A 19,301-nucleotide genomic window follows, 5' to 3' on the forward strand; every position below is an offset into this window, starting at 1 on the left:
CACACACACACACACACGTTGCGTTTTCATGTTTTATGTGGAGTTTTCTAAAACCATAAACCATCACAGAAAACTTCCTGCATTTAAACATTTTCCAAAAACATCATGGAAGCGTGTGTGTGTGTGTGTGTGTGTGTGTGTGTGTGTGTGTGTGTGTGTGTGTGTGTGTGTGTGTGTGTGTGTGTGTGTGTGTGTGTGTGTGTGTGTGTGTTATTTGTGACTCATGTGATTCAGTGCTCTGTGCAGGTCTAGGCAGAGCTTCAGACTGCAATGCCAAATGCTTTGTTTTCTCAATGTGCAAAATAATTTTCCACCTCCTTAAAGATAAAAGTTAGTTTTTTTAGACCCCCATCATCCCACTCCATCTTTATTCCGAGAGACTTTAATCTTCCTGATGAGAGGATGTGCCTTTTTATAATACATACAGTAGTTTTGAATCATCATCACAGTCCTAAACAAACAGGCACACAAATGAAACGGCTGGATTACATTGACATACTTCTTGACTTGACCTTTAAATAAACCTATAACACGTCACGTGCACTGTAAAAAAAAAAAAATGTTGGTTCAACTTAAAAAAGCACGTTACCTTGTTGCCTTAAAATTTTGAGTTTGTTGTAATTAAATATTTGAGTTAATACAATGAAGAAGAATGGTTTAATAAACAGAAACTCAAAATAGTATGTTATCTTCACACATAGGTTATCGAAGTTGATTTGACAAAAGATAAAAAGCTGTGATGATAAATCATGAAAATATTTTTTTACAGTGTGTAACCACAAGCATGCTACACACACAAACACAAAGCTTCAAAGTGAGTGAACACACAACAAACAGAAAGCAACTCTCACACACATGTATAACAAACTACTCGCCTATTTTACTTTTATGGGTTGCTGAAAGCTTCTTACCTCTATGTCTGTTATGTCTTCAGCCTGAAAGAGTGTGTACAGTACATGGGAATGAAAGAGGTGCTGAAGAAAGAGCAGAATTAGTGGTTTTACACCTTTTCATCTGTCACTTCAGTTTTTCCATTCATCTGTCTGTCCTCTTTCCCCGTGTTTACCTCTCAGTCTGTGTTTCCAGTGTTTAGCTGTGTTTCTCTTGTTCTGTAGATGTTGCAGGACGCGCAGGCATCTGAAGGTCAGGTGGTGGTCCTGGAGTGCCGGGTGAGAGGTAGTCTTCCTCTGCGGGTCCAGTGGTTTCGAGAGGGCCGGGAGATCCAGGACTCCCCTGACTTCCGCATCCTGCAAAAGAGTAAGAGGAACAACTCAGGCAACCATTTAAAGGGACATTCAGTAGTTCTTAGCTATTGTTAGTATCGCTATTCTTTTTGTACTCTAAAAACCGATACCACAATGGTGTTAGACGCTGACTGCCATCAATCGACATAGATCAGAATGATCTCTTATGTAAATTACATTGAAACTGGTGAGTATTAGAGAACAGTCTATATCCAACCAAAAAAGAAGTAACTTGGGCATCACTACTCAGTATTTTCTCTGTCATTCATTCTTTTCATTTTTGTGAATGCTGTACCGATGTTTATGCACATTATTTGTCATTGTCTGTCTGTCTTCTGGCCTTAGACCTCTTCTGCTGCTTCGCCTGTATAGGTACTGCATTGTCTCCGCTGGTAAAGCACGATAATAAGTGTCCCATTTTCGCTCACTGCCCTACTAGTGTATGTACAGAGGCGGCAGCCAGTCGCTATGTTGCAATTAAAGTTGTGAATTTAACTTTTGCAAAAATTTGGTATATTACATAAAACATTGCGCATAACGCACTGTTTCCATCCCATGTGTTCAAAAGGGGAAAAAACGGTCACTTCCTGGGAAACTGGATTCTGGAAGCAACTGGGGAGGCCACTGTAGCCCTTTTTCGTACATAATAAATTACTTGTGCCTCAGAGCAAGCAGATGAAATGCAGTATTTTATGAGTTGGTGGTTCTTAAGAATGCACAGATAGTGAGTGATTCAAGCCATGTTTTTATTTCCAATGTTTAAACTTCTGCTATCAGGGAAGCGAAATTCCCTCTTTTTGTGTTCCAGGGAATAAAGTCAGTCATCTGGGTTTTGGAACAAAACAAATAAATGTTGACAGAATTGTTATTTTTAGAGTAACTAAACTATTTTAGGAACTGTGTTTGGTTTATTGATTTACTGATATGTCGTGATTTGTTGTGGTTTTTGTTTTTCTCTCTCAATTCCCATATCCCTCTTTCATCAGAGCCAAGATCTGCAGCAGAACCCGGTGAGTCTTTTATGAATGAATGAATGAACTCCTGCTTGCCCTTTTTCCACTCCTTCATAAAACACTTTCCTTCAGATACATGTGTACATATGGATTTATCAAGATGATAATTCTCTTAGCCTGTCAGAAAGCTCTATGTTTATGACATGACATCATCGCTATGCATGCAATATGGCCTAAATATGGTGCGAAAATCTCTGAATAACAGAACAAATGATCGGCACGAATGTATATCAGCACCTGGGGTTAAACCTTTAATGAGTCACATACTTTCTCTGTGCATGAGTATGGCTCACCTTCTTGCTCTAAGAGTAGTAACTCTCACTTCTATCTTTGGGTGTGTCTCAATCTGCTCACTAGTTTATTAGGACATACACAGCCATGGGTGGGGGGGAGTCATTCATTTCTTGGCCTGTCTCATTTAAAACGGAATTTCTCAATAGAAATTCCCAGATTGCATAAAAATCTGCGAAAATCAGCCACTCACTCCATACACTTGTCGTAAAGTCATCAGAAAGGGAAGTGAGCACATTTCACAATGGTTTTAATCTTTTTAACTGCAAAAATGAATATGTATGATAGACAAATGAAATATTTAATGAGTGTTATGCATTGTTGTGTTTGACAAAATACCATTTACATTTTAATATGAGCCCGTAAGTTAACCTTAATTATGTTGTGGGTAATTGAGTCATCAGTGTCCCAATGTGTAGGGATCAAGGCTTTTGCTCTTGCCCAAAGTAGTATTCACAATTTACTGAATCACCTCATAAGAAACGAGGGAAAGGAATGAGACACACAGCCTGTGTCTGCGGCAGCAGACTTCTCTCTGCTATTGAATCACCTCTGTAACCATCAATTACCTGTCTAGATTCACCACACCTGTCTATCTAATTTTCTAATACCGGTCTACATCCCTTCCTCTTTCCAAGCAATATTTGTGTGATTCTCATGTTTCTGGAGATAGCATTGTTTGACTGCAATAGATTGTGTTGTAAAACTGGCCAGTTGCAGTAGCTTGTGTATTGAATTATCGGACTGTTGTTAAATTCATTGTAATAATTTAAGTTTATGTGTGTCACAATGTAATTAATTAAATCTATTTCTAAGCTGATATTGCTTGTGATCTTGATGGCTTCTGTGATTGGTCTTGCAGAGGAAATCTGCACGTTGGTAATTGCAGAGGCGTTCCCTGAAGACGGAGGTTCATTCTGCTGCACTGCAACCAACCAATACGGCTCAGTTAACAGCACTGCACAACTCACTGTCACACCAGGTGCGTTTACACTGTATTTACAATGACTATATCTGAGATCAAAGTTCATGTTCATGGCCATGAAAGAATATTGAAATATTTTAGAGAAACATTAGGGTAGAAGGAGGTTAAAATGGAAAGAAACATGTCCATGTGAAAAGAAAACCAGTGATCAAACAGAGTGGTCTGGGTTTTCCCAGGCTACTTATTTGGTGCTCAAGAAACATTTCTTATTATTATCAGTGTTAAAAGCAGTTGTGCTGCTAAATATTTTTGTGTAAACCGTAATATATATTTTTTAGGATTCTTTGATGAATAAAGTTAAAAAGAACAGCATTCATTCATCCTTATATCCTTTTATATATAAATAAAAACCAAATCTTTCTTTCGAACTGTAGTGTGTATATACAGGTGAAAATTCGAAAAATTAGAATATCGTGCAAAAGGTCATTTATTTCAGTAATTCAACTTAAAATGTGAAACTAATATATTATATAGACTCATTACATGCAAAGTGAGATATTTCAAGCCTTTATTTGTTATAATTTTGATGATTTACAGCTTATGAAAACCCCAAATTTAGAATATTGTGAAAAGGTTTTCATAGCAAGCCATAATCATCAAAATTATAACAAATAAAGGCTTGAAATATCTCACTTTGCATGTAATGAGTCTATATAATATATTAGTTTCACCTTTTAAGTTGAATTACTGAAATAAATGAACTTTTGCACAATATTCTAATTTTTCGAGTTTCACCTGTATATGTTATATTTTTTAAGCATAAATTACAAATGATTTAAAAACACAATTTAGTGATGTTTAGACCATAAGAAATAGTTTTGCACAAAATGAATGACTCCTGTTTATTCCCTGTGTCAATTATTCCTTTGTTTGAGTGTATTAAATATGATATTGTTTGAAAGGAGGCTAAAGGGATAAACCTCTGAAAACAAATAAAAATTAACCAAAGTAAACAGCCACTTAATAGTTTCAACATTACCGCAACCTATTTTAAGCAGTAAATGTAAGTGATGTAACACAGGAGTTGTAATGACTTAATGCATTCACAAAGCAGTAACAAAAAATACCCGCTCCAAAAAGGCATAGCATCTCCATCAGTGATCTTTTGATGACATGTTATGGGGCCCAATGTGGTACATCTTGAAAACATGTCAATTGCATGAGGTCAACCAGCCACGTCCCGTCTACATCACTCCAAGATCTGAGTGTGGGGTGAGGAGTGAAGATGCAGTATGTGCTGATAGCTGTGTGTGTCACATGGTAAAGGCAGAAGAGGGATGAATGTTTACACTATGTGATGGAGTGGGTGTACTCATATTTCCAGGAGTCCTCAAGTTTACTACAGAGCCATTTAAGAAAATCTGAGACAATCTAAGCCAGATTTCATGTCTAATAAAGGATTACATTTTAGCTGTGGATTAACTGTTGATCCCTTATAGGAAGTTATTATAAGGTTTTTTTTTCTCCCACTGTAGGCGTGTTGGTGTTTTGCAATCAGCATTAAATCATAAATACTATTGTTCTGTGACACAACCAGGAACTGTATTTCCTGGTTATTCAGAGGTTTTATTTCCTTATTACATTGAAATGGATTGTGATGTGGGCCAACTGGATTTCAACACACTTAAAAGGAAAAGAACTCTGTTCTCACAATAATGAGCTGTATGTCTTCTGTTAACTTGTATCTCTAGTTGCAGAAGAGTTTCCCAGCAACGGTGTATCTGGGGACGAAAGTGTGTTTGAGGACAACCCATCATTCCCGCCCCCACCGCCTCCACCTCCTCCTCCTACTGAGATTAGTTTGTTGGAAGTCCCACCCAAAACCCCACCGAGTGCTGAGGCCTTCCAGATCAATGAGCTGGACATCTGGCCCAGCATCACTGCATTGCCTGTTCAGGTCTCCACAGATAAAGAGCCTCATGAACGTCTACCCAACAGACCTCTACAAAATGGTCAGACCTTAAACAAGCCACCAGACGAGAATCTACCATCACCTTCAGGTGTGACGGAAACAGCGGCTCCACCTCCATCACCTTCAGCGGTTAAGGCTCCACCTCTCCCCACCAAACCCAAACCTAAACTGTGAGTACTGCAGCTGAATCTTGTGCATCATCACAGAATCTGATTTCACCAAGTACAACATGTTTGTGGATCCACATCTTTGTTGATATTGGAGCAATGTTTCAATCAACCAATCAGATTTGAGGGACAAGTTTACCGTTTATGTCAAGTTTAGGCATAAAACCAGGGTTAGGTGATTCTACATCAGTGTTATTTACCTATCATTTCCCTCTGATTTTAGGGATAAGTTATGTTAAGTTAGTGAAATTTTCAGACAGGAATGTTCCAGGATCAACAAAACATGTTGACCCACGCATCTAACTCTGCAAAATCAGGACGTGGTACATCATCACAGTCCCATTAAGTTATTTGAACTAGTTTCTTCTCTTTAACTCCATTGTCTTGACAAGTTTTGGATTTTGAACTCAAGAACTCAAGAATTAAACTTAATATAATCCATTGTCTTGACTATTTGTTAGGTGAACATTTTTTAAGTTGAGTTTACATTTGTTCAGTTGAGTTTACGGTTTTAAGGCAGCAGGCGAACGTTCATTTCTAAGTTTAACCTTAAAAAGTTTACCAAAATGTACCAAAATTCTGATGACTCATCCTGCACTGATTTTCATCCTATTAAATGCACCCTAAAATGAAAATGTAAAAAATAAAGTAGTAATACACTACTGTTCAAAAGTTTAGGGTCAGTGATTTTTCTTTTTCAAATAGAAAAGTTATTTTGAATGGCAATATTATGTACAATATTACTGTTTTACTGCATTTTTGATCAAATAAGAGCATAAGAACACATTTCAAAAACATTGTTATAGCATTGTTATATGACCATATGATTTTAGCTGTGTTGCCGTTCCATTTACAATTTGACTCCTGTAGAGTGTTTATCAGATGCACAGTAAGTCATCCGGATATTTTGTCAGGAATACTGCAAATGTGTTTTTTTTTTACATGCAGCTTTTGGCATATTTTATAATATTTCTTATAAATCCTACCAACATCAAACCTTAACACATTATACTTAAAGTAAAATAAACAGATTCTTATCAAAAGTGTTAACATTTCCCAATGTTTCGGTGGTGATGTACTTGCCCAGCTGCATACGCACTATGTCAGTAGGTGGTTTAATGGTAAAACCCCACTTAGAGAACAAATGCATTCCGTCCCTTTATCACCATGTCAGAGGCCGGGCATTGCTGCGTGCCATAAATCACTGGGAGATGTGTACGGTATGTGTTTGCATATGTGTTAGCAGTTGTGCCATGACTCCTGCCAGATTTCAGAAGGATCTTTTGTATTAGATGTATCTCATACTGCACTCTCTTTTTATCATTTATCATGGGTTATAGTGAGCACTGATCTGACAGTGGTTTTTTGGTGTAATGTTCAATGCCTCAAGATAGTTGGCTGTAGATTACTCAGTAGGTGCAATTTGACTCTCACTAGCACTGTTCCAGTTTTTAAAGACAACATCCCTAAATGTATGTAGGGTCAATATAAGGTTAAGTGCACTGCCCAAGGGCACAACATTAACATGCAGGGCAAGCCAGTACTTACATGCCTGCAAATATTCCCAGTGACCCTCCAAGTTATACCGGTCCTAACTTATGCAGAGATCCTAAAACTGTGATTTAAACCACAAATGCAGAAAATAAACGTGTGACAATCTTCTTATTTACAATCTAGTTAGGATTGTTTCCCCCATTACAGCGTGCGCTAGTGTGTCCTGAACACAGCAGTGAACACAACAAAAGCCTTGATATCCAATTCCCGAACAAATGACTCAAAATAGATTCTTTTTAGTGAATCAGTCTAAAATATTCTGGAAATAGCCTCAAACTCATGCACACAGAGTGCGTTTATGCTGGGCTGCTTTTCCATTGTTTTTCTTTGTAAACATGCGCCAGATGTGTTTCACCATTGCACTGGCGTTCTTTGCAGCCTCTGAATGAAGACATTCAGTTTTTCATTCCCTATCCTGATCAAGCTTTTAAACGCTAAAACCCGTTCTGTTCAGAATCACCCAGTCAGTGAATCATTCAGAGCTGCTGTTTACTACCTCACTGAATCACAAGTATTTTCCCCCCTTTTTTTGTTATACGAAACGAACCTGGAGCAGTTAATGCGATGTACTTCATATCTGTGGATTTACATTAATCTATTTACTGACTTGTTGTTTATATGACAAATGTAATTAGAGATACATATTCACATGATAGCGATAATATATTCTAAAACAACATGTTTTACAAAAACATCACTGTTTAACATAATGAGATCCAGTTGTAATGATGTAAACTGTGAAGTGGATGACATGTTGCAAACATAAGCAACATAACATTTACCACATTATTTCAAAGTTTTAGTTTACAGCGAAGTAAAAGAGCATTGTTACATGAGCTTTTATTCTGGCTATGATCAAAGGATGACATAAACATGTAAACTGCAGCAACATAAAAGCAAAAGTGTCTCGAGGGAGGGACTCTGTTGATTCTAGGCAGAGTCAGTCTTATAGATAAATGTAGTTCAGCTCTGTAATCTTGTCTGGATTGTGTGTGGCATTGAAATACGTTTGTGTGTGTGAATGTGACATTAGGCTCTTGTGGTCATACCCTTACACAGGACTACTTATTTGTTTAAAAAGACTTTAAGAGCTGTTTGTCTCCGTGGCTATTGGCTGATTTCCGTTTAATTTAGATGCCTTTTTTTTCTCTTTACAACCATGTGTGTGTTTAGTGGGTGGATGTTGGGAAGAAAGAGAAAAAAAGTCAATTGTGTGCTTTCTTGTTAGTGTATACACAATAAATCGTGTAAATGGCAAGCTTTGCATTGTGTACATGCTGTACTGGGAATACAGGGCAACATTTAGTCCTTGTGGTTTTATTCGTGACTTTTCTCCATACATCTCCCCATCCGTTCTGTGATTCCAGATCAAATGAGCAGGCAGACGACCTCTCAAACGAAAGGTAAAACAAAGAATAGGTTGATGCAACCTGAGTGTGAATAACGCATATGTGCGTGGGTTTGACAGGCATGTGTTAGCTATGAAAGGAAAATTGTTTCTAGTTGTGGACGAGGTCCAAGCTGAGGTTTAAATGGCATGCCGTTTGGCAAAACCCTGTCTTTGCTTGAGCTTCTGCAAATTGTTGCCTTAAAAAGCTGCTTCCCCAAAAGATTTTCCACCGTAACGTCACAAATCGACCGCTAGAAACGACGCAACAGGGGAGCAGAAAATGTGAACCTCCACCCCATCAAAAAATAAAATAAAACATACAATCTAACTGCTCTACCCAGCACTAGTCACTTCACCATGTCATTTGGTTGTAAAAACAGGAGTTTCATAATTGTATAATTACCCCGAGGTCATTTCTACATGCTGTGTGGCATGTTATCGTCTCTCAGCATCCTCCGGGTACAAACAGACCTGAACCGTGCCTTGTGACCCTCCAAACACGTTTACACATTCCAGCTGATTTCCTCTGGATATTCCCATACTTGCTGTTCACATTAGTGCTTTGAATAGAATGATGAAGTGGGGATTTAAGAGCACGTTGTAGCTGCAGACATTTATCTTTTACAGGTCCCCTGTGATTTGAGTTCTCCTTTAGTTCAACTTTATTTCAGCGTTACGGTGATTTATCAATTACATCTGTGATTATGTTATTTGCAGAATTGCCGTAAAGCAATTAAAGGACAAGTGGAAAGTATGAGTTTGCAGCTCTGGTCATGTTCTTTGGGTAAACTAGTAAAAGGGTGATAAACTTCACCTGGTCTCATGTTTCATGGTTTAGCGATGGGCCTTGGACATTTGCTGGCACAACAGCATTGCTTTAATATGAGGCATGTCATATAAAATGAAATATAAAATCAATCTGATGCTGCATACTAAAAAGCTTTATTTTGAGGCAGTTGTTTGTTTGCTTGCAAATATGTTATTCTTTTTTCAACATTTTCCCCCTTCATATATCCATCCATCCATCTTGAACGGTTTACCCACAAATGAACAGTCTGTCATAAATTCCTCACCCTCATGTCATTCCAAACCAAATTAATTTCTTATGTGCAACACAAAAGGTACATTTTTGAAACATATTCTGGCTACTCTTTTCCATATCATGAAATGAACGAGGACTGGGGCTGTCAAGCTACAAAATTATAAAAGTGGTCTAGAAGATGACTCATGGACTATATTCAAGTTATTCACTGAAAGTTATGAGAGTTCATGAGAGAAGTAACTATGTTTGATTTATTGAACAAATTTGAGTCAGATTCTTTTTAAATGAATCAGTTGATTCAGTTCACAAAACTTTGAATGATTATTTTACAAATCAGACCAATACAGTTTTCGAGTTCAGCTCAATGATTAAGTTGCTGTGAATCAGTGAACAATGACTTACATTTCAGTCTGTTATTATTGTATGACTTAAGCACACAAACCACTTTTGTGATTTTTATGGTGCTTTTGCAACATTTTTTAAGTGTGAATGTCCCAGTCCACATTCATTGGAAATGCATGGAAATAAATTATTTTGTGTTACACGGAAAAAAAATAAAGTCATGTGAGGATGAGTATATGATGACAGAAGTTTAATTTTTGGGTGAACTATCCTTTTATTTTATTTGATAATAAATCAAATCTCTTACTAATTTTTTTTTTAAGAGTTTTAAGACATGCAGTGCTAAATTAAATACAATACTCACATAGAGATACTGACTCGGCTGATAATTATACAAATTATTTAAACATATTTATGTTGGTGTGGCATTACATGTGCTTGTTCATTGTTTCTAACCAAGTGTTGAGTGAACATCCATTAACGTTTAACACCTTTGCACTATGTACTTTGATTAACCATGTTCACATCTATTCACACTCGATCCCTTGATCGCTCTCCCGGCCACTGACGCTACACCCTGCGGGGATACACGCCATACAGGAAACCACGCAGTGTGTTTTGGCAGACTTTGATGACATAGACCGGGCCCAATGTCCTTCAGCACAGGAAGGGACAGAGAGATAGACCCAAAAGAGGAAGGTGTGAACGAACAGGGTGTTTGGTGGGTGTTCACCTGCAGCTGACCGAGAGGAAAGGCTTTGTGGGTCCGTTTTGAGGCAAATATGGCATATAAAATTAACCTTATAATGAAGGCATATTACTCAATTTGTGACATTTATCCGAGCAACTAAATCCCTGTTACAGCCAAAGTTTTATTTTCAGAGGAGCATCTGTGTAAGAAGAGAGATGGTTGTGTGCACCTCTGATTTACGATCTTGTTGGGCTGAAATCACAGGGGTTTTATGGGAACATGCTTCACAGTGTGTAAAGTCCATACCACACTGAAATGATAACACCTGGAGCTTGTAAAGAAACACAGAGACAGAAAGTGAGAAGACTGCCTGCATTATGCTCTAGGGTATACTTGCTGTCGCATATGTCCATTTTCTGTATGTATTTGTGTGCGTATGATGAATGAAAGATACGCAGCAGGTGGTATCTGATATCAACTCAAAGCTTGATGAATGTGTGTGCTAAGACAGTGAGACATCTCACAAAAGCCCTATTGAATTAAAGCTGGATTTGACTAGATTTGTGCTGTAGGTTTGTGTGAGAGCCTTCTGAAAAACTTGTGTTTGAAGCATCTTTTTTCACTGGATCAAATGGACTTGAATTCTTCATGAGAACACAGTGTGTTTTCGTAAATGTACTGTCTGTTTGGCTTTGGATCTTTTCTTGGCATCAGCATAGTAGTAGATACCACCACTCCACCAATATCTGAAGATGTTTGAGAAGTAGGCGAGCACTGAAAGTTCTGATACCAGTTGGTGAAGACGAGATGAGACATGACTGAAGAAAAGAAAGTTGATTGGTGTTGCAAGGGGACTCTGGTTTAAATCCATTACCGTTAAAAGGTTTGGGTCAGTCAGACTCAGAATTGTATTATTTTATTTATTTTTATTTTTGTAATAAATACTTGTATTCGGAAAGGACACATATTTAATGTGTCCTTTCCGAATACAAGTATTTATTACAAAAATAAAAATAATTAAAATAATACAATTCTGAGTCAGTGAGAATTCTGATCAAAAGGTAGACGAAAAACATTTACATATTCAATTTCAAATAAATGCTGTTCTTTTGAACTTTCTATTTATAAAAGAGTCCTGAAATTTAGTTTCCACAAAACTATTAAGCAGCACACATGTCTCATCATTGATAATAATAAGAAATGTTTCTTGAGCACCAAATCAGCATATTAGGATGATTTCTGGATCATGTGACACTGAAGACTGGAGTAATGATGCTGAATTTAATGTTGCCCACTTAGCAGAATTAAAGGGGAAATCAGGATGATGCTTTTGTTATATTTTGCTTTTACTGTAAATAACTCATTTGCACCAATTATTGATACCCTGCTGTCAGAAAATGTTCTAAGATATTATTCTTTTGTCATATTACTCTCACGAGATTTAGGATCAAACATCTGTGACAGTGATTCTGTATTTGTCCGTATCAGTCTTTTAGTGACGTATGACGGGTGTGTGTACAGAGGGGAAGGGTACAGCAGACCCTTTTACATTTTTCCAGGAAGTAAAAGGTGTTGTATCCTGTCAGAGCCACACCAGTGATAGAAAGTCAGACAATAATCCTTCACTTTCTGAGCCAAAAGGACCAGAGTGTTGTATAAATGCACCGTTGGCTCAGGGGTGAGGGTTGGATCATGACCTGAGGAGCCGGGAATCCTCACCGATTCATCACATGTCGCTGAGACAGACAGACACAGAATGTCTCCTACAAAGTCTCTTTGAAGTAAATGATGCAATAATTTACCTCCTTACTCATTATGTGTTTATATTTAAACGATTACTCAACGTAACATTCAGGATTTTTGTTTATTCTGGATTAGTGGATCGTCGTGGTGGCAAAAGTAAATGAGAAAAAGAGAGACAGAGATAAAGAGTGAGACAGAAAGGATAACAGAGGGGAAAGGAAGTCTTTAATCCTCGCTGAAGTGCGGTGCGCTGCTATCTTCGTGCCGACTGCATTGCTGCCATACCGCACCGGCTGCCACAAACCTCCATGAGCCACTGTGGGGTTGTTGTCATGGACACTCGAGACAACTGCAGCAAACTGAGGGTCGGTCATTTCATTGAGCTCTCTTATTCTTGACCACAACCACACTAGCTTTCTCTCAAACTCATGGGGTTTTTAGTTTCAGATGTTTTGCTTGAGTTTACAGTGTTGATGTGGTTATTGTGGTAGTCTGTCAAGTTATATTCTGACCAATTTAGTTCCAATGAAGGAGGTTTTAATATTCATATCCCATATCTGTATTTTTTCTCCCCATTGCAGTCAGGTTCTCGGGGCTGCGTTTCTCAACATTATTGTGAGCTAAGTTGATCGTAGAAAGTATTGGAGCCAATGGTTCTACGATCTAGCTTACGATGCTTTTGAGAAACGAAGCCTGGGTCAGTTTTTTGTTAGTTCAAATAGTCACGGTAGTGAAGACAGATAAAGCTTTAGCACTGAGGTCACGGTGTACGGGTGTAGTGTTTAAACCATGCCGTTATGCCCAGCATTATGGTCAAATCCGTGAAGCGCTGGTCAGCCAGTTGCATTTCTGGCGTGTGACTCAGCGCTGTTTCTCAAAGCTGGTTTGTTTATGAGGTGTTGCTCGTAAAGACCCAAATGGTGTATTAACAATCATTTTCTTGCACAGGCGTTGCGTGTGGTTTAGAAGCACATCCAAAAGAAAACAAGCATATAGAGACGCTTTCTACAGGAAAATTCAGTTTAATGGTTTTATTGCGCAAGGTTTTGTTGAGTGACACAGCTCACCAAACATTTTCCTATCATTCTTGCACCTCTGCTGATAAATAGCGCAAATAGGTTTTTCTTGGACTTGTGAGCCTCATTTTTAGAAATTAACCCAGAGTTTCCACTGTAGGACTGTGACTTTTTATTTTGTGTTTATTTATATACAATACAACTGCGGCTCATAAAAATACTGTTGATAATTGCTAATTGGCAAGGTAGCTAATTGGTAAGTAGCCTGAAAGTACACTTCTGTTCAAGCGTTTGGGGTCGGTTATAAGATTGTTTTTGAAAAAAAGTGATGATTACCAAGGCTGCTTTTACTGAATCAATAATACTGTAAAAATGGTAATATTATAAAATGTTATTTCAATTTAAAATGACATTTTGAAATTAGAATTTTCAGCATCATTACTCCAGTCTTCAGTGTCACATGATCCTTCAGAAATCATTCTAATATGCTGATTTGGTGCTCAAGAAACATGCCTTATTATTATGCTTTAATATTGTTTGGAAACGATGACACCTTTTTTAGGATTCTTTGATGAATAGAAAATTACAATGTCTTCACTGTCACTTTTGATCTATTTAATGCATCCTTGCTGAAAGGCCTGAAAGTAATATTGCTGATGCTTATATGCGGTTATGATATAAAATGCACATTTTAATAACCACAGCATGACAAAAAGAGACTTATCACAGATAACTTACGGATCAAAAACATTAGCTTTGCTTTTGATAAATTCCGCCAGTTTACTCTAGAAAGATTAAGCAGCACAGCACAGTCAGTGTGGCCAAGAAGGCCAGAGGGAAGGCGAACACTGTTGACTATGTGCAGTCCTTATAAGGAGATGAGGGGGATGCGGGATTGGCTGAGGGGTTCAGAGACTCAGCACTGCATTGGCTAAAGATGTTAAAGTGACCCACTGGGAATAGAGCAGCTTTCCAAATATGGAAGAGAGAGTCCAGAACAGGCCATCTCAATAAAAAAAATCTGTTACTGGATGACTGCAGAGAAAAAGTGAAAGTAAGACACAAAAGTGCTTTAGTTGAAGTCATTTAGAAGTGTAATGTTTGCTCAGATGATGGTTTGGAAGTTTAAAGCGGCAGTTTACATTTATAGACAAAAATATCTAATTCTTAGATGAATAGTTTGATATAAAACAATTTAGTAATTTAAATCTGTACTCACCCTCATGATATTCAGCAGAACATAAGAAAAATTTTGTGTTTTTGTCCATACAATGTAAGTCAATGGGGTCCAAAACCACATTAGACCCTAATGACTTTAAGTGTATAGATAGTAATATCTTCTTTTGTGTTTTTTAGATAAACTATCCCTTGAATGTGTGTGTGAGAGTGGTGCACTAGTGTGTTGACAAGATAGAAAGTTAGAACCTTAACTGATGGCCTGTTGAAGAGCTTAAAAGTCTTTGTCTGGACAGAGATATTTGGCATATGAGACATATACTAGTGAGTGTTTCTCTCTCACGAACACTATGACACATCACAGTCTCAACCATTCTGGGAATTACATTGTTTGCAAATGGGGTTATTTAGGATTATTTTGGGCAGCTTGAATGTTATGAGGGTGACATGAATTTTTCATTTTTGAGTAAACTATCCCTTAAAGTATTTAAATACTTTTTGGTAAATCTGTTCTTCTATATTTATGTAATTGTGTACATTCATCAGTGTGTCATGAAATGTGTCAGTTCCGAATATATATATATATATATTAGGGTTTTAGTGTAAAAAGACAAAAGACGGATATACATGATTACTTAAACAATTTTTTTTTTTTTTTAAATAGCCTGATGGCTATTGTAGTGATTTACACAGCAGATATCTGCTAGCTCTTTAATGGATGTTATGAGTCACTCCTGAGGATTAGCATGAACGTTAAAGGGGCGACTCATCTGCGCCCCTGACACAAGCACACAAGGAACATCGAATAATACAGAGCACTTCTGAAAATAGACATTACACACCCTCATATAAATGATAACGGCACCCATACTCCCATTAGTCTAAAATAAGTCAGATTCAGAATGCACACACACACACACACACACACACACACACAACCACACACACACACTCAAATAACCCACGGCAGAACACAATTGTCAAGAACAGAAAGTGAATTGGGGGGATAAAGAGGCTGAAAAATGTGCCAGAACACTTTATCTACTGCAGATGTAAAAAATGATCCAAGAATCGTAAGTAATCTGTGTCTACACATCGCAAGATATACAGATTTATCTGAGTAAACAACCGCAGATTAAAACAATCTCTGGAAATTCAAACAAAGAGACTGACTGATGGGAAAAAATAAGCCTGGCAGATAATAAAAGACCCACCCCTCCAGTTTTTTTTTAAATAATGATAAGGTTTAGAGTAGACACTGTTTTTTTTTTCTTCTTATACTTGTTTCATTAATATGTGAAATTATGAATCATATAGTCATTCATTTTTGTCTGCCCATTGAGTGCGTGTTCAGTTTACATGGTTTAGAGGATGTTTTTAAAACAAACTCATATCATCTCCAAGAGCGAGATGTTATCTGAGTTGAAGGTTTAAACAGTGGAGGAGTAACACAAGGCAAGCGCATGTATTAGGAGTGATGTAAGTGGCTTACATTTTTATTTGGATGTTCATAACATTCTGGATTTATTTTATTCTAATCTTCTACATTCTGACAAAGAATAGTTTCTGGTTAGTTTTTTAGGGTTGGTTTCCTAAATATAAATTTCTATACCGATTAGAAATTAGCTTATGACCACCCCCTCCTGAAGTGACAGAAGGCTAGAAGTTTTTGTGAAAATATAAATGATTTACAGGACATAAAACAACTTTTAGATGAAACAATTGTGTGTCTAATGCCTTATCTAGTTTATGATCTGATTTGCAGACTTGTTATTGAATGTTAAATGACAGAAAAGCACAATCTTAAATAACATCCGTAATATGTAACATTCTCAAAGTTTTGTAAAGTAATTTTTAAATTTGTTTCCAATTTTATTTGTTTTATTTTCCAGAATATTTACCACTTGTTTGCATATTTTTACTAGCGTGTCTCATTAAACATTAAACAATGATTGTGGTGATCAGAGATGGTATAATCATTATTTTTCCGCAAAACAATCAATTATCACACCACAGCTTACTTTACGGATAAGTTGTAGATGTTTAAAAAACGTATAAAAAAGTATATCAAACTTAAACACAAGTGTTACAATCACTCCTTTTTCATTTAGGCCTACCTGAGCTGTCAAATGTTAAAGAAATGTTAAACATGCCCTAGTTTAAATAATATATATATATATATATATATATATATATATATATATATATATATATATATATATATATATATATATATATATATATATTAAATAGCGTACTTAATTATATTTAAATAAAGGTGAGCATGGGGACTTTTATTGTGGAAGTTAAGTTGCAGGACTCTTATTATGTCAGACAAGCGCAGACTGCAGTTAGTGAGTCAGAGCAGAGCTCGAGAGGCAGACGCCGCGTCACTCAGCGCGTGTCTGCGCGTTCTAATATAAAGACAAGAGCAGCTGACTGAGAGCCGCAGTCCTCATACACACTCACACACACCTGTAAGGAATTACCTACATGCAACGGGAATAACTTTACTCAGGTGAAAAAACAAGGTACAAACTAATACTTTTCTTTTGAGTAACTTGTATGGATGAATTAGGCATTTTACAACTAGCTTATTTATGTCCATTGATATGTGAGAGAACCTGTTGATATGTAACTATTTAACACTATATATTTACTTAGGTTTTTTTGTTGCTTTTTTGACATTTGTTTTTATTTTGTAATTTCGTTTTTTTTTTTATGTAGGATTTTTGTAAATATATATATATATATATATTTAATATTTAGGGCAAGTTGTTTAAATGTAACAGATTTACATGGGAAAAAGACAGGGATGATTCAATGCTCACAACTACAGATAAGAATAAACAACAGAGAACACATTTAATCCACTGATGTGATGTGGATACATGTGAGGATGAAACAAGTAGGCTAGATGATATATCTGAGTGAAGTGAGATACTTGAAGACAAAAGGACCGAATTCGAGCTCCAGAAAAGAGTAGAATGAATTAAAAGAGGTACAGAAAACAATTCAGAAATTGTCTGCTCAGTAAAAATAATGTTAGTCACTAGTTTTGCGCAGGGCTTTGGCAAGAAAGTAGCTTATTCAAACTCAAAACCTCCAAAATATCTGGAAAAGATGTTATGTTGGTGGCTCTGTCTTTTTCACTTGTGTTCCAAGTTTGAACAGTTGAATGTTCAGCACTTTAATGTGTGTATGGGTTGGCACTTCGCTCATGGCAGCAGTAGCGGAGTAGTGGTTTGTTTGGTGGAGTCTTCTTGGTTCATAAAGGCCATTGAACTAACCGTTTTATTGCCAGCAGAGAATAGTTTGGACTCCCATTTCTCTTTGTCGCTCAGTTTGCCTTGTTTAGGGTTTATTTCTCTTCTGCTCATACCCCTCCCATCTCTCTCTCTCTCTCTCTCTCTCTCTCTCTCTCTCTCTCGCTCTCACTTACTTTCCCTTACCCTGCTGGTAATCCCATTTGATGGTGATGGGTGATGTCTTTTCAGCCAATCTGGAGAGGAATGTCTTCAGCTCACATTCCTGCAATCCAGGCATATACACACTTTGTGAGAAGGAGAAAGAGCGCAAGAGAGAGAGAGAATGAGAGGGAGAGAGAGAGGGATGCAATGAGACATTCTATGTGAAAAGAAAACAGTCTGGTTCTGTTTTATGTGCTGTGCATGCAATTAGAGGCAAACAGATGGGGGAGGGGTCTGAGAGAGAGATGGTGAAAGCAAACGGGAATAATGGACTGTGCAGGTCAAGACTTTTTGACTATAGATAAATAGAGTGGAAGAGAACGAAACAACAGTGAATGGGTCTGGAAATGAAGTGCTTTAACTTTTCCTGCAACTGCCGTGACCAAAGGTTTCATTCATGCATTTCAAACTACAGTAGTCCTTCACACACATTTGGCTAAATGGCACTAAACTGGAATTTCAGCCACTCCACGAGTAATAAGTTTCAGGATGCACAATATATTGCTTCCGTATATTCCGAGAAGAGAGAAGACATTTAACTGTTGTTCAAAAGTTTCTGCCGATCAATAGTGACAGTAAAGACATTTTTATAATGTTACAAAATAATTCTTTTTCAAATGAATGCTCTTCTTTTATACTTTCTATTCATCAAAGAATCCTGGAAAAAGATGCATCATGGTTTTCAAAAAAACAGTAAGCATTACTGTTTTAAACATTGATAATAAGAAATGTTTCTTGAGCAGCAAATCAGCATATTATAATGATTTCTAAAGGATCATGTGACAGGAATGATGATGAAAACTCAGCCTTGCCGTCACAGGAATAAATTACACTTTAAATTATTTAAAAATAGACAAGCTATTTTAAATTGTAATAATATTTCACAGTACTGTTTTACTGTATTTTTGTATCTTTGAACGGTAGTGTATTTTACCTTGCCTTCATCTTACACTCACTTAAAGTTAATCTTGAAAGATACAATAATATACTAGCACTGTTAAAAAGTTAGGCCTTTCTTTGTTGTGATGCCTAAATTTCCTTATAGCATTTTATATTTTTTTTCTTTTAGTCGTTAAATTAGTAACCTTGCAAACTCTGCCAAATCCAGAGATTATTTCCTCAAAAGTGTTAATTGTATCAACCCAATACTTTGTAAACATGACTCTGTTTTCAGGGAGACTAAAAAAAAATCAAAACTGATTGCATAAAGTCAGCCAATCAGATAAAAGCTTGCCAGTTTGAAAGTGCTTTCCAGTTTTGTACTT

The 19,301-nt window shown here is 36.9% G+C and overlaps 1 protein-coding gene across 12 annotated transcripts in view; it reads left to right on the forward strand.

Moving 5' to 3' along the window:
• The window catches only part of palld (palladin, cytoskeletal associated protein), an 80,233-nt gene that overhangs the window by 38,506 nt on the left and 22,426 nt on the right, over window positions 1-19,301 (forward strand). For 6 of the 12 annotated variants that reach the window (XM_079639151.1, XM_079639156.1, XM_079639158.1 and 3 more), the window contains 5 exons: window positions 1,116-1,257; window positions 2,231-2,254; window positions 3,411-3,530; window positions 5,225-5,615; window positions 8,534-8,569. In XM_079639151.1, the coding sequence (XP_079495277.1) occupies window positions 1,116-1,257; window positions 2,231-2,254; window positions 3,411-3,530; window positions 5,225-5,615; window positions 8,534-8,569 (713 nt within the window). Of the gene's footprint in view, window positions 1-1,115; window positions 1,258-2,230; window positions 2,255-3,410; window positions 3,531-5,224; window positions 5,616-8,533; window positions 8,570-16,919; window positions 17,098-19,301 lie in introns of those variants that run through there. The other 6 variants (XM_079639155.1, XM_079639157.1, XM_079639161.1 and 3 more) reach the window with 3 other exon arrangements.

This window comes from Phoxinus phoxinus, assembly GCF_949152265.1.
Source record: "Phoxinus phoxinus genome assembly, chromosome: 16".
Classification (NCBI taxonomy): Eukaryota; Metazoa; Chordata; class Actinopteri; order Cypriniformes; family Leuciscidae; genus Phoxinus; species Phoxinus phoxinus.